Here is a 15,008-nt window from a genome sequence, read left to right as displayed (position 1 = left end):
CAGTTTGTAGAAAAAGCTGTTATGAATGTGTAATGTCTTGCTGGTTACATGCCTGATCTAAGTACCCTCTGTTACACAGAGGGAACAGGTGAAGTGACTGTACTGAAAGTCATCTCGTGAGTCGGTGGCAGAGCTGCATATTGATGGTCCTGTTGATGCCTAATTCCTATCTAAATGCTTATTTAAATGTTTTCCTGGGTCATGTGAGCTGTAGTATCAACAGCAGGAAAACTTTTTTCATGGATAATTATAGTAATAGTACTGTCAGCAAGACTGGCTTTTTGCATGCTGTGTGTTTGTTTGAGTTCTCAAAATTCTGACTCACAGATGGAAATGAGATGTTTCAAATCTTTAAATTTTTAACTGTTACAAGTGTATCTGCAGAACTCCTTAAAAGCGTAATGCTGAACATCATTTTTGTTTTTTATGTTTAGGCAAGTTAGAAAATCAACACTTAATCCCAACGCAAAAGAGTTCAACCCTCGATCTTTTGCTCAAGTAAGTTATTTGGTACTATTTCACATTGCCTTTGAGTAGATCTTTATAAGCAGACCTTTTACTAGGAGGGTAATCAAGCTAACCTTGTATATGCATTGCTGAACTCTGTTTGTAGCCGAAACCTTCTACTACACCGACTTCCCCTCGTCCGCAAGCTCAACCTAGCCCCTCCATGGTGGGTCATCAGCAGCCAACCCCAGTGTACACTCAGCCTGTCTGTTTTGCACCAAATATGATGTACCCAGTTCCAGTGAGTCCAGGCGTGCAGGTAAAGTGCAGCATATGCTGCAAACTTGTTAACATTTTTTATGATTGTCAGCAAGTTGAGGAGACTTATGAGATCTAAAAAACAGTTAAACGGTACAGCTTACATTACTTCTGTAAATATGGGTGCGATTTAGTTTTAGCTATGTAAATACTGACTTTTCCCAGTGGTCCCTCAGTCTAGATGTTCTAATAGTCTTAAACACTTGTAAATTCCGGCAGCTCTTACTCACATTTATTGTTAATCTGTGCAGATTTCCTCCCCAGTCCTCCAAGCGTGCTCTCACTCTTGAGTTTCGAGCAGCTGTTTCTTCATCCTTAGCTTCCAGCTGTGTCCCACTAGTTTCTGGTCGTTGTAGGGATTACTAGAATTTCAAATCTAACTAATGTTATAAAGCTGTCTGATTTGGTACACTGCTTGAAGTAGCAGTGAGTAGCATTACTTGACTGATTGTTGCGAACCATACTGTCTTCCTTGTTTGTACACGCAGACTTAATCACAGCGATCCAAGAAAATATCATAGGTTAGGCAGAGTTCACTAAATCATGTAACATAACAGAGTAAAACACATCAAAGCTGAGTTGGGGCCCCCACCCCAACACACACTCACTTTTTAAATGAATGTCATAGCTTCAACTCCTTCTGTTTCAGCCTTTGTATCCTATTCCTATGACGCCCATGCCAGTGAACCAAGCCAAGACATATAGAGCAGGTAAAGGTGAGAATAATACTGCCTGTTTGGTTCTTAGTCTGCATGCAGCATGAATAATTTACAAATGTTTGTGTATTTTCTAATCCCATGTTAACTTGTTTTCGATTGATATTTTAAATGCTATTTTTAATAAATGGAAGTAAGCACAAATACTAATGCATTTCTAGATAAACTAATTCAGCCAAAACATGATAAGTTTGAGTAATGGGGAGTTGCTTGGTCTGGAATCTGATTTGACAAATGGGAAAATGTCTGTTACTTGGAATGTGAGGGTAAGCTGGTCATCTCCTTTATTTCATGAATGTTACGGGTTTGTTTAAAGGGAACTTTTTTCTGCGCTGGTTTACAGCAGAGTCCTGAATGGTACTTTAGTAGAGGTTTGGGGTATTTTTTGTCAACAAGCAGGATGGCTGTTTCTTCTGAAAGAATATGCTGTGCTACTCTTCTGGACAGCACTTGCTGCTGGTTCTAGTTTGTTCTTTTGCAGTCCTTTTGCAACAGCAACTGAACAGCTAGACTAACAATACTATGTTTCTAGCAAGTGACACCTGTGGCTATGGAGATGAGAACATGTGTGGCAAGATGCACTCTTTTCTGCACAGTGCAGCGAAGGAGCACAAAGATGCTGGTCTTGTTTTTTATAGTCATGTTTCAGATAATGCTTTAATTCTACACAGTGCGTGCTTTCTTGCAATTTTATACAGTGGGTCATGATGATAGGTTCCAGTGCTGCAGCTCCAGTCACTGGAGGAAGAAATTGTTTAGAAGAGCAGTTCTGCTGTTTGAAAACAAACAAGTAGCCTTTATGCATGTAGGGAAGACAAAAACCTGCAATGTATTTCTATTTTAAGAAACACTAACTTTACTGTGACCTGACCCATGAAATCTTTTGGTTGGTAACACTGATTTTTCTAATCAAAACTATATTGCTGTGTACTCACTTGCTGTGTGAGGCTGCTTTCCTATACTCAGTTTCTTTTCTAAATTTCATTACTTTCTGCATATCCGTTCTGTGTGCAGCATAGTCCTGAAGGAGCTGCATGGGTTAAAGTTCAGTGCCTTTACTCTGTTCAAGTTGCATCCTGTATTTACTTTTTTTCTATTGTTGATTTGCAGTGTAAATACAGTCATCACTGAATGAATTTACTGACATCTCAACATTTCCCTCCTTTCCTCTCTCTGAGGGGTCTGTCTACATTGCACACTGCAGTGGAATTTACAGGTGCTTGAGTTAGCATAGTTATTAGTTGCAGTCTCACTGCAGCAAGCTGAAGCTCACCTTGAACTCTCATGCCCTGTTGCTTAGTAGGCTGAATTAGTTTGTTCTGAGTGCCCTGCTGCTGTGGTTCAGTTGGTCGTCTTACCAGGATAGCTCAGGTAGTCCCACACCACAGTGCTCTGCTCTCTTAATCTTTCTTCCTTCTAATTATTCCTACTCCTTCTTCTTATAGGTTCATTTGTCCCCTTCAGTGTTGACTGTGACCTAAAAGTTGCTTTGTGCTATCCGAAGGGGTAGCACAGAGCTTAAAAGATGTGAATGCCTCAGATTGTGGCTGCCTGGGGACTTTTATTCTGCTCCTCTCAGTCATAAGCACAAGTAATTTTAACAGACTCAGCTTCTCCAGCTGATGGAACTGTTGCTGAGTTGTTCCCATAGAGGGTGAAATAAACCTTTTGAAGGGGACAGGATCAAATTTGATTAATGTGGGTATCCTGATACAACCTTTTTTCTTCCGTTACTGATTCTTCTCAGTCTTTCCCTCCCTCTGTCTTCCTTCCTTCACAAAAAAAGTAGGCCCGAGCTTGTCATATACATGACTCAAAGGCAGTGATGAAAATCACATGTTTCCTGGAGGAACTCCTTTTTGTGCTGTTCCTTTTTGATAGAGCTTCAATACGTAGTTAAGGTGAGGGGTGAGGATATTCCACTGGGTCACAGTGACATTGCAATGTAAAACCTTTCAGGAAGATCGTCATTCTTCATCCTGTGTTTCTAATGTGAGGCGCTCTTTGCTTTGCAGTACCAAATATGCCACAGCAACGGCAAGACCAACATCATCAGAGCACCATGATGCATCCTGCCTCAGCAGCAGGCCCACCAATTGTAGCTACGCCACCTGCTTATTCAACACAATACGTTGCATATAGTCCCCAACAGTTTCCTAATCAGCCTCTTGTGCAGCATGTGCCACACTACCAGTCTCAGGTAAGAGTCCTTTCAGTGTACGTGAGAAGTCATAATGAGAATAATTAAGAGGGTCAGTCCTAAATACCGTATTGTCTCTAGTCGTTAGAAGTCACTTTGAACAGTTTCTGTGTTCTGGAGCATACGTGGTGGTGGTGTAATGTGCTTCAGAGCATGTAACTAATTTTAAGGTCAGTCTAGAAGTTGGCATTTATTGATACTGCCTTTTTAGCTCCTTGAAGAATTCCTTTCCAGTCATGGCCAGGACATCTCCTAGTTATGTGTTCTAAAAATAAACTATTTGATGTACTTCTCTTACTTCAAGGACTTTGAAATGTACATAAGTAATTGGGTACATATATAATTATGTACATAAGCTTAGTATGTTATGAGAGTGGCAAAAATTAGATACGCCAGTGGTTTTTGTCATTTTCTAGCATACTGCAGATAATGTCCTTAGGTTTTTTTGAAACAATTGGGTTAATTGTGATAGGGTGAAATCTTTAGTTTGCTCTGCATTTTAGTAAGGCCAAGCTGTTACTGTTTGTAAGTACATAATTATTGTTTAGATGACACTAGTTTCTTTGTAATAGTCCTCCAATTAACTGTCTGTTTTCTTATTTCTGTTGAATGCAGCATCCTCATGTTTATAGCCCTGTAATACAGGGCAACGCTAGAATGATGGCACCACCAACACACGCACAGCCTGGTTTAGTATCTTCTTCTGCAACACAGTATGGTGCGCATGAACAGACGCATGCTATGTATGGTAGGAAACGTTTTGTGTTATATGTAACTTTTTAAGTTCTTATGTTGTGCAGGGATGTATTTAATCTCAAGCTTCAAACGTGGGTATCATTCAGATTACACCAGTAGATGTGTTTTATATTTTGTAAGATGATGAGCAGAGCATTGAAAACTGAGCCACCTGGTTAAAATGAAAACTCAAGTATGCTGATTTCAGTAGGATGCCAGTGACCAAGATGAAATTTCAACCTGGGAGCTGCTAAAGAATACCTGCTGAAAGAAGTTTGTTCAAGTTCTCTTGATGCTCTTGACACACCATCCCTTGATTGTTTCTTGATTATAATTAGGACTTGTTTTATTGCAAGGCTATGACCTCAGTTTCAAAACCTGACTTTAGTTCTGACAAATAGTGAAATGCTGTCTTTATGATACTACTAGCATTATTAACAGTATGAACACTGCTGTTTAAGCAAAATAAAACATGTGTTGCTTACCTTTCTTTTTTGGTAAGTCAAGAATAAGTATATGAAACAGCTCATGTATTGCTCTGACTTTGACAATTAGTCTCCAGCATTATCAGATGGGCATATTTCACATACAGTGAAGTGCTGAAAATGTGGGTTACCTTGTTACAAAGTAAAATGTGAAAAAAAACCACCACCTTCTAAAGCATTATAAATGTATGATAAATCAATGCCCAATTCAGAGGAAAAAACCTCACTGCAAAACATGCTGTCGAAAGAGATAGAATCAAGGTTGCTAGAAGGCTTGGAAATTGTCATAAAATGTCAAAACAGCAGATGGTCTCTTGAAAACGTGGCATTTCGATACTTGTTATAGCATCTGAGGAAGATTTTTATTGGGTCACATATATTATTGACTTAGATTCTAATAAAAGATTTTCTGTACCTTTAGACATCTTTGTATGTTTTCCGGTGCTTAGCTTTACACTGCTACTTAATGGAAGTCCATGATGTGTCATGAAAACTTACAAGGCTAAGAATCTGAAGTTTAGTGTGAAATGAATTCTGATTTTAAAAAGTCTGTGTCTTACCCACTTGAAAACATCCTGTCAGATCTCTGCAGTGCTGTGGTAACATAGCTAAGAAACAAAAAAATATAGAGAATCCTTTTTTGACACTTGGAGGAAGAACACTTTAGCTCATTTGTACTGAAGCTGAAATGGAAGTTACTTGTAGAGATTAAGTCTTTCTCTCACAGGTCCTTGCTAATTGTATTACTTTGATCTTTTCAACTCTTGTGCTTGAGGTGTCCATGTAAACAGATCCTCTGTTTGCTTTTTCATTAGATTAAATAGAATTCCGATAAAGTGAATGATCAAAGGCTTTCAGACCTTTATTGGTGAAAACTCTCCTCTCAAATCCTAATTAAAATAAAACCAAACATGAGATAATCTGAGATTTGATTCAGAATGGTTGCATGTGACTTTCTAGCAATTTCCCATTGTGCACCATCCTTATCTTCTGTAACCAGTGGGCTCTGCAGCATTGAAGTACAAGCCTGGTCCCTTGGTTGGCTTTGACCAGATGTCTGTATAGTTTTTTCACTGATATTCTAACTTAAAACTGTTAGATCTCATTTTGTGTTGGTTTTGCAGCTTGTCTGTTGTAGGTATGTGATTACATACCAGTGCAAACAACTAAGTTGGGTCAAACGAGAATTCTTTGGTGTTTCCTGCCATGTAATTAAATACTTCTTTTCCAAGAACACCTAATTTAACAGAAACTGCATGTCCTTTTGTGTTCTTTCAAGTAGCTACTTGGTGACTCTTCTAAATACTCTCTCACCTTCCCAGTAAAAGATCAAGTGCTTGAAATTCTTGTTACTGAAACCATTGAACCCAGCTGGATCATGAACTCCATATGAGATACTTTTTTAAAGAGTATATTCTTGCCATGTACAGACGTGTTTATTGCCTAGTGAACATGAATTGGCTCAAATGTACCCTTAACTTACAAAGTTTACAGTTAGCTACACATGAAATGACTTCTGATGTAGTGCAGCACTCAGTTCAGATTTTTGCAAGTCTTCCCTGTGCCGAGTACTTGAAGACCTTGCCTAGACGGATTGTGTTTCCTCAAAATGTGTCCATCTGTAACATATTCACTTCAGCTTCCATTTGCCGATGTGTGAACGCTTGGGAAAAATGTAGAAATGCCTAAGGTGATAAATATAAGCTGCTTATGGAGTGCACTGCTAAAGAACAACGTGCTGGAGTCGTTCACATCTGATTGAGTGACTATAAGAGCATACCCGTAACTTATGTTCTGTTATTTTGGGAATCTTAAGTTTACCCAAGGTATCTTTGAACTAAATATACCAATGCACTTTGATTCTGGTTCGCAAAACTGATTTGAAAGTACAGAATAACAACTTTCCTGAGAAACAACCACCACCGCTGCTTTTGTTTTCTGGAGCACTTGCTCAAACAAGTTCTCAGATTTCCTTTTGTCTCTTTAAAATTGCTATCTGATTATTTTTTATTAATTATTATTTATTTTTAGATTTATTTTTCCCCCATTGATATCAGGATTCAGTGGGCTATACTGCCTTTTTATCCTTCAAGGTACTAGTGCTTTCTTTGAGATAATTCTTGCAAAATTCACCCGATTGTTTTTTCCTGCATGTGTGGTAGAGAGAAGATGTCTGCAAGGACAGCCACACCGAGACGTGGGGGTTGGGGGGGCACTGCTGATGGAGTATTCTTAAGGTGTGAAATGTTTTCTGGTGAGATCTGAAACTCCATCTTCACTAATGGTTTGGGACAACTTGAAAGTCTGTGGCGAGTAGTAACTGCCTGCCAGCGAAGAGAAGTGCCTGTTGATCCATTAAGTGGACTGCCCTCACTGCCGCAAGTTGGGGGTTTGTTTTCTTTCCTCTCTGGTGAAGAGATAGCTGAATCCAAAATACCTAGTGACCTCCACTTGTTGATTAAGCACTCTTCCATTTTAAAGAAAAGTATTTTTATCTAATGCTATTTAATGGGATATTTCTGCACTTCTGGGATTTCCTTGCCAGTCGTTACAGTGTCCTGCTTCTGTTTCACAACCCGCTGCTGACAAGATCTCAAGAGAAGCAGAGCAGCTGAGCTGCGTGTCACCAGTAAACCCATCTAAACGTGTGACAAAGGAGTGTTTTAAATCATTGGGTTTTCCCCCTCAAAACACAATTGGGAAGGACAATGTTCAAGCAACTATCTATCTTACCGTCTACCAGCCAGACGATTAAAAACAGCTATTACACACTACAGCTCGTAACTTCTGGAGCCGTGAGCCACTTAAATGTCCTTGCCAAGGAGAGTTTGAAATACAGGCACTGCTGAAAGAGAGCAGTACACACACCTTTAACTGCCACATGCACATACCTGAATGCGGAGCTGTCGTTCTTACGCTGCTAAACTGCACGTTGGTTTCAGAATGTACTGTCTGTCTCAAAGCGTTGGCTCTGTGTGATCTCCCTGATAACCAGTATCACTGGGCTGGTAGAGTTTGCTGGCCATGGTTTGCAGTTTGACTGCTTGGTCTGTGTCACACAAAGACCCAAACTTATCTTGTGCTGTTAGTAGAAAATTTGGTTATCTAAGTAGAGGGTGGATATATTCATTCCTATGACAATGAAGTTGTGCTAGTTTTGCCATGTAGCTGAATTGCCTGTGTTTTCAGATAACCGGAGTCCTCTGAAAAACTTAACTTTTGTGTTTAAAAACAAACTTGTGTAAAACCAGACCTTGGTTTTATACAGATGCATTTCCTGTTTTTTTGTGCTCTCATTCCTGTCCCCATTCTCCCTTCCCCTTTCCCCTTCTGCATATGTTTTACTGGTCTGGTGTTGTCTCTAACTTTATCTGGTTTCTGTCTCAGCAGTAGCGTAAATTCTATTGCCCAGATAGTACAATGGTGGATATAATATAAACTTCAGAGGATTCTCCAGGGACTAAGAGTGAACCAGTCACCAAAGGTGTCTTGGAACTGTTAAGAATGACAGTGATATAGCTGAAAAAGAAAGGGGCCAATTTCTATTCTAGTGTAATTACTTCTTAACCTTCTTATTACAGTGGACTGTAATAGACCATTAATTGACATAAGGTTTATTTTTGTGTTAATTAAGAACTGAAGACCTCAGTATCACAGTTAAGAAGGAAGGCTTACTTGAGACTTGTGTTATTTCATCTCCACTCGTGTAAAGCTAAATATCCAGTTCTAATAGTACCTAAGTAAATAAAAATATCTGCATGGTTCTACAATCTTCAAAAAAAAAAAATGACGCTGACCTTTCCAGAAGACGGGAAGTATGCACGTGGCAAGAGGCTAATTTACCTTTCTATTTCCCAAATTCAGCATGTCCCAAAATACCATACAGCAAGGAGACAGGCCCTTCTTTCTACTTTGCCAGTGAGTTGGGTTTTTTGTACTAATTTTGATTGTACAGAAAAGCACTTTCTAAAGAACAGATGTTAAAGGAATGGGACGTGTTGAGGGAATAAGTTTCCTTGCACCAAACCAGTATGTGGAAAACGCAGGAAGGTTCATTTCAATGGCTGGGGGGGTTGAAGCTGTTGAACAGATTTATATGACCACAGGAAACTGATTTGTCATTTTTTTTTAAAATGTGTTTTGCATGTCGAATAATCTGACTTTACTACCCAGTCTTTTCCTCTGCAACCAGAAGTGAGCACTGCACGTGGATAGCCTCTGCTTAAAACGTGGGTGAACTGCCTTGCTCCCTTTCTTTCACAGAGATACAAAATGGGATTTTTTAAAACTTGGCAAGTTAATCGGCTTCCTAAAAGGAGAAGTATCTTGTGCCTCATCTCTTCAGAAAGCTGTGGCTCAAGTTCTGAGCCCCTGGGAGGAAATAACTTGCAGCTGCAGTGAAGGCAGCTTTCTGTAGCGTTACTTTGGTGCCGCTGAAGGAGTGCTGTCAACAATGTACCTTGTCGTTACTGTAATGAGAGTGACTAGCTGAGGGCTCCTTGCCAGTGCATAGCATCCACCGCTTCCTCAGTGGCTGGTGAACATTACCAGTTACTGTTACCTGGCTCCGGTGCTCCTGTGTGGTGTTGCTGGTGACCTGCATCAGTGTAAGCAATGGGAGAGGGGCTGACGTTCTCCGTGCTCTCAGTACAGAGCAGCTAATACAGACTTCAGTTGAGTACGTGTGCTGGAAAAGGCAGATAACTAAAAAACACTGCCTTGTATGTTGGTGTTCATTACAGCACTTTAAGGAAGCTGGGTTTTGGGGGTGTGTGGTTGCAGGATGAACTGTAGCTGTCACCCAAGATGTGGGAAAGGAGGGCTTGCAGTTTCAGGGTATTTTCATACTTGCTCCTGTCCTGCAGTGAGGCTTGTTCCTGCGTCTGTCTGCAAGTCCATGCAGCCTATGCCAGGCACTATTCTGGGTTTTTTTTGAGTTAGCTCATGCAAGAGGGATGTGAGAAATACCCTTTGTTCTCCAAAAATCTCTTGTGGAACAGACTTCCTGTGTTTCTTGTACATGGTTCTGCATGAACTAGTGTTGTAGGATGCTGACCTGTCCTGTTTTCATGCGTCTTGGTTTGGTGCACTGAAATAACTTTAATAAGCTCGTTCCTTTCATGGATAATCTCTTAAGTGAAGTCCACTCTACCTGTTTAAAATGACTTCTTTAAATGTTTGTATTATGAAAGAAACATTTGCTATTTCTTTGCTTCCTACCATTCAGGTCTTTTAAATGTAGTTATCCTCACCATCTTACTGGGTCTGGCAATAGTTTTGAAGTTTGTTCACTGGTCAGTTCTTCAAAATAGGCTCTTCAGTGCATCTTTGGACGATGACCAACGATGACCACCATTGGCAGCGTTGAAATTCCTACCAGGGAAAATAAGAAAATACATTATATGGTTTTTGCATATACCCTTGTAGCTGGGAGTTCTGCTTGATTTCTGCTGCTCTGACCTCTTTTGATTGCAGTTCCTTCTGTGGGTTTGATGGCTACTACTACTTGTTTGCCTCTCAGAAAAATGGGTTGTACTTTTGTAGAGTTGAATTCAGTAATTCAATCCATCTGATATTTTTTGCTCACTTCATTACTGAATCACTTCTCTTCACTGTGTATCCCTGCAAGGTTAGTGCAGTTAAATATTTCATGTTAGGAACTGACTTGATCAGAAGGATGCTGAAGTGAAGCAGGTTAGCCCAGGGAATATTTCGGGGGGAGAGGAACCTAAGGCCTAAAGGGTAAGAAAAATAGCGTATTTTTGCTGGCATGTGCTGAGGTTACTTGCAGCAAGCAGATATGCAGAGCTGTTTTGTCCTTTCTTAGAGCTTTCTCAGCACTTTCTTGGATGGCCTTTTGGAAGATCTCCAAAGTACTGACAATGGGGGAAAATGCTGGATAATTGGTGATTCTTTTCTTTTTTTTCACCTCCTGTCTAATCTTGTTCGCCATTTGATATGTGTAGTGAGCTGTTTTGATGAATAGGCAAAAATTCTTGAAAAAAGTCACAGTGAAAGTGCTTTAGTTATGGCCAAGCAGGTGAATTTCTCATGACTGTTTTGCAAGACTTCTTTCACAGGCTTGTTGGTCTCGTAGATTTCATTGGCTTGTCATGAACTATTAATTGCACTAAATAAACATGGAAAACCTTTACATTTCTCGAGTTGAAGTTGAACTCTGGTTTTGAACTAACAAAGATCTGGGCATGTATTTCAGACTTGCTGCCACTCATCCTGAACCTTTCTTGATTTGTATGCAGTATCTGTACAGGATTTAGATAAGTGTCCAAATAACATTTTTTGAAAGGCACTTTTAATATTACTATTAAAACATAATTTGCAGCAGCATCTGAAGTAGTTTTAACCAGACTTCTAGAGCTTATTTGAGTAATTTGTCTAAGAAAAAATGGGAGAGAGGAGAAGCTAGGCAAATAAAAATACTTCAGTATAAAAAAATCTGGTACTTTAAATGCAAAGCTATGGATAAAAGATATTAGATGGTTATGGAAGAGCTGCTACTATGACAAAAACTTGATCCTCCTCCCATTTCTGTATCTATTCTTTAGGGTACTATTCCTTGGTTTAACTGGTTTCTTCAGAGAGAAATATTTCATTGTGAAGTTTTATTGTATAATGTACTTGCTTCAGAATAACTTAGTTTGTTGTTCTCTCAGCTATAAAGAAATGAAAGATGAATTGCACAAATGGTTTAAGGGAGTACCACATTATTTCAGGGGCTCTTAACAAGCAATGTGGCAGGATGTGGGAAGCCTTGAATATCTTACAACTTGGAATTAATTTTCATATACATTTTAAAACCTCTTGAATGGAGTTGGATGTTAATTTGTAGGCAGGCGTGCCAGCTCCGTGGCTGAGGCAGTGGGATGAGAGCTGGGCAAGATTTCTGGTAGCATGCCCTTTGGCAAGCAAGTCAATCCCTCTATGCATTTATTTCTGTTACTTTGACAGAGGTAATAACTTCTGGCCTTCTTCAGAGTGTGTATAATAATGAGGTTGAAAAATTTTCCTACTGTAGGAAGCTGTAAACTTCATACTGTAAAAATGATCAGTGTGTTTCCACTGATAATTTTCACATAGTTGTTGTAAGAAGGAGCAATGTTTGAAAGTCAAATGGAAGAGTGGTGGGGATGCTGCTCCAAAATAAGTTTTAGCAGTGATATTAAAAAAAAAAGAAAAAAGATACTTTCCTTGCATTTGAAAGGGTAACAAAGTGCTATTGCAGAAAATACTGGTGGTTTTCACAGTGTGCATAGAAAATATTGAGCTGTTTTCAAAACCCCTCTCAATCAGAAACGCTTACAACGTATGACTATGCTTGTACACTCGTGCTTAAGTACGCTTACATGCTCATGCATAAATATGTTAGGCTCAACTCCAGACTGCAAGAATTTAGGGTTGCAAAGGTATATGAAGTTCATCTGCATTAATAGCCTGGAACTGTAGTGCACATCACTGTTAGACCATTTGCTCAGTGAATATTTAGTTGAGCTTTCAAGATAGTAGGGCGGGATGAAGTTAAATATAGTAGGCAGTTATTTTCTAAAGGAGAGACCTTCATAGTGGCCTGCACAGGAGAGAGAAATCTCTATTAGGCAAAAAGACAGTCTGTGTGTGTTCTAGTGAGTTGGAGTATGTCAGAACTAGTATTTGTAAGCTTTAGAGCAAGCCAGACTGGAGGAAAACAAGTATTTGCACAGGGTAGTAGTGTGTCAGGGCTGGTTAACAGAGCACCGTGGGGTTGTTGTCTTTTTGCAGCTTGCTTTTGCTGAATAGTATTGTGCTTTCAGATGCAGCTACGTTTTTGTCTGTTTTCTCCACCCATCTTGTCTTTCATCCTTTATATACATTCAGGCGGATCTGTGTATTCATGAACTTATAGCCCAGCACAGTGAAACCTCTTCTGAAGCTGCAGCAAACAGTTCCTTGCGAAAGCAAAGACAACACACCTCACTAGCTGTCAGTACGTGGGGCAGGTGCTTGCAGCTTAACAGGTGCACTCGAAGTTTCTCCCTGTGCTCTGCTTTTCAGGTTTGTTGACTAGGGCAAGAAAACACCACTAGAAAACCCGTCACTTCTAGAGATATGCTGCAGGCATCGCTGGCTGTGGAGTTCTTGTATTATACAAACCCCATTAAAAAGGCTGTAACCTGATAAATAGTAAGAGGTAATTAACTTCAGTCAGAATGACAAAAAAGTACCGAACCAAATAAGAAGCGGTTGCAGGGAAGATTCTGGAGCAGGTTGGTAGTTTGCTTGGACTGGTTTGTCTTTTAGCACTGTTGTCAGCAGAACAAACCTGGGTTTTGACAAGCTGTCATACTGGAGAGAGTAGTGTGCATCGTCATGTGCAGAAGTGCAGTTGTGAACTCTGGGCTGGTGGTTGCACAAGACGTAAAAGCAATACAAGGGAACAGGCAAAGCATCTTCATTTTCTAAGGGTCTTGCTTTCCAGTTGCATGCTTTGTGTTTAAAGGAAGATTTGCTATCATTATGGCTTTTCATGCTTTGTTAGGTTCCCTCAGAAGTAAAAAAAAAAAACACAAACCAAAACAAAACCACAAAACAATTTGGTGTGGCCCGTTTTGAGGCAGAACAGAGCAGGACTCCTCAAGGAGGAACTTGTTGATGTTCATTTGCTGTTGGAGACTGGTATGGCTGTAGCAACAGATGTGGTTTCGCTGGTGTGAAAGTTTTATGTTAAGTTTTTTTCCTTTTTCTGAGTTTGGTACCTTATTTGCTACTGTTTCAAGGAATTAAGAATTTAATGGCAATGTTGAGAAGCTCACAGAATGGTGGTGAGTCAGAACAGACTCTGTAATTGGCCTTGAGGCGAGAGGCAAGATACTTTATTTCACTACAAGATACCTTATTTCAGTACAAGATACTGGCTTTAGCAAAAAAATTTGATGCTCAAGCAGCCTCAGTTTTCTCAGCTGTTATGTATATGCTGTGTGTGCCTATAGCTCTTAAGCATACATGCAGTGTATATACTTTACACTGACTGTACTGTGAGCAATTTCCAGAAGAGTAGCATGGTGAGGTTAGCCAGGTATAAGGCCAAAGAATTTTTTGGATGGTGGAAATAAAAATGGCTTATAACACCTTTGAAAAGTATATTACAGGAAAAACTAAATTGTATGAAAATGACAAATTTGATATTTTAAACTGGTCTGTTTGACAAAACAAAAGATGAAATACTGCTTTTTTCTATGTAGTATCTGTTACATTGTCAAACTAGGGAAGATGAACTGTCTAATTATGGTTATTTATAGACTTTCCTGCAAAACCAAACTACACAAAAGCAAGGTAAGATACTCAGCTATTTGCAAGATAATTTCTTTTTTTTAGAAGGGGGAGGGAATATATTTATAGTATGTTTGAAACATAGTGAAATCTTCAAGTATACATGGTGACTTGATGAGATGCATGTACTGTATCTGTTGTTAAATATTTTTCTTTTTCATCCTAGTTTCTACTGGCTCACTTGCCCAGCAGTATGCCCACCCTAATGCTACCCTGCATCCGCATCCTCCGCATCCTCAGCCTTCTGCCACACCAACTGGCCAGCAGCAAAGCCAACATGCTGGAAGCCACCCTGCTCCTAGCCCCGTGCAGGTAACAGAACTTAAGGGAGTGAATGGCTTTAAATTGTATTTAACATTGCATCTATCTGCTGCTTGACATCACTACATTGATTTCTTTGAGAGGAAAAATGGTAGACTGGAGCAGTTGCCCAGACAAACTGCATGTGACAGATCTCATGCAGGACTTGTCTAGATTCCCCTCTGTTTTCTGGAAGGAAGGAAGGAAGTAGAGCTATATAACTTAGTTTTTCTCTGCTTGCAGTGGCTAGGACTTAGAGGTGGTAAGCTTGTGACATAGTTCGTTAGATAAGCTAGCAGGGAAACCTTTGGCAGTCCCTTTTCGTTGGTAAGGACCAATATCAGAATGCAGGCATTCCTTTCTCCATCTCAGGGGATGAGGTACAGCTTGTTTCCGTATTATGATTAAGGAAGGATCGTAATTTTGTCAGAGCTTTCATTAAAGTGGAGTTATAACTGGAAATAGCAGATAAATGCTGAGAAG

General features: G+C 39.7%; 2 protein-coding genes across 23 annotated transcripts in view; one reads left to right on the top strand and one right to left on the bottom strand.

Moving 5' to 3' along the window:
* ATXN2 (ataxin 2) overlaps positions 1-15,008 on the top strand; it is a 52,498-nt gene that overhangs the window by 31,684 nt on the left and 5,806 nt on the right. For 11 of the 21 annotated variants that reach the window (XM_037375594.1, XM_037375596.1, XM_037375586.1 and 8 more), the window contains 7 exons: positions 435-498; positions 614-766; positions 1,415-1,481; positions 3,497-3,681; positions 4,297-4,429; positions 8,766-8,819; positions 14,392-14,537. In XM_037375594.1, the coding sequence (XP_037231491.1) occupies positions 435-498; positions 614-766; positions 1,415-1,481; positions 3,497-3,681; positions 4,297-4,429; positions 8,766-8,819; positions 14,392-14,537 (802 nt within the window). Of the gene's footprint in view, positions 1-434; positions 499-613; positions 767-1,414; positions 1,482-3,496; positions 3,682-4,296; positions 4,430-4,557; positions 8,690-8,765; positions 8,820-14,391; positions 14,538-15,008 lie in introns of those variants that run through there. The other 10 variants (XR_005102313.1, XM_037375601.1, XM_037375591.1 and 7 more) reach the window with 4 other exon arrangements.
* The window catches only part of SH2B3 (SH2B adaptor protein 3), a 43,891-nt gene continuing 36,558 nt past the window's right edge, over positions 7,676-15,008 (bottom strand). Inside the window, exons 8-9 of one of the 2 annotated variants that reach the window (XR_005102314.1) lie at positions 10,154-10,274; positions 7,676-7,746 (exon numbers count right to left, since the gene is read on the bottom strand). Coding sequence is in view for 1 of the 2 variants with exons in the window: in XM_037375612.1 (XP_037231509.1) it covers positions 10,219-10,274 (56 nt within the window). In the remaining variant the exon portion in view is untranslated. Of the gene's footprint in view, positions 7,747-8,825; positions 10,275-15,008 lie in introns of those variants that run through there. The other variant, XM_037375612.1, reaches the window with a different exon arrangement.

This window comes from Falco rusticolus, chromosome 1, assembly GCF_015220075.1.
Source record: "Falco rusticolus isolate bFalRus1 chromosome 1, bFalRus1.pri, whole genome shotgun sequence".
NCBI classification, from domain to species: domain Eukaryota; kingdom Metazoa; phylum Chordata; class Aves; order Falconiformes; family Falconidae; genus Falco; species Falco rusticolus.
This window is presented reverse-complemented; position numbering and strand designations above follow the sequence as displayed.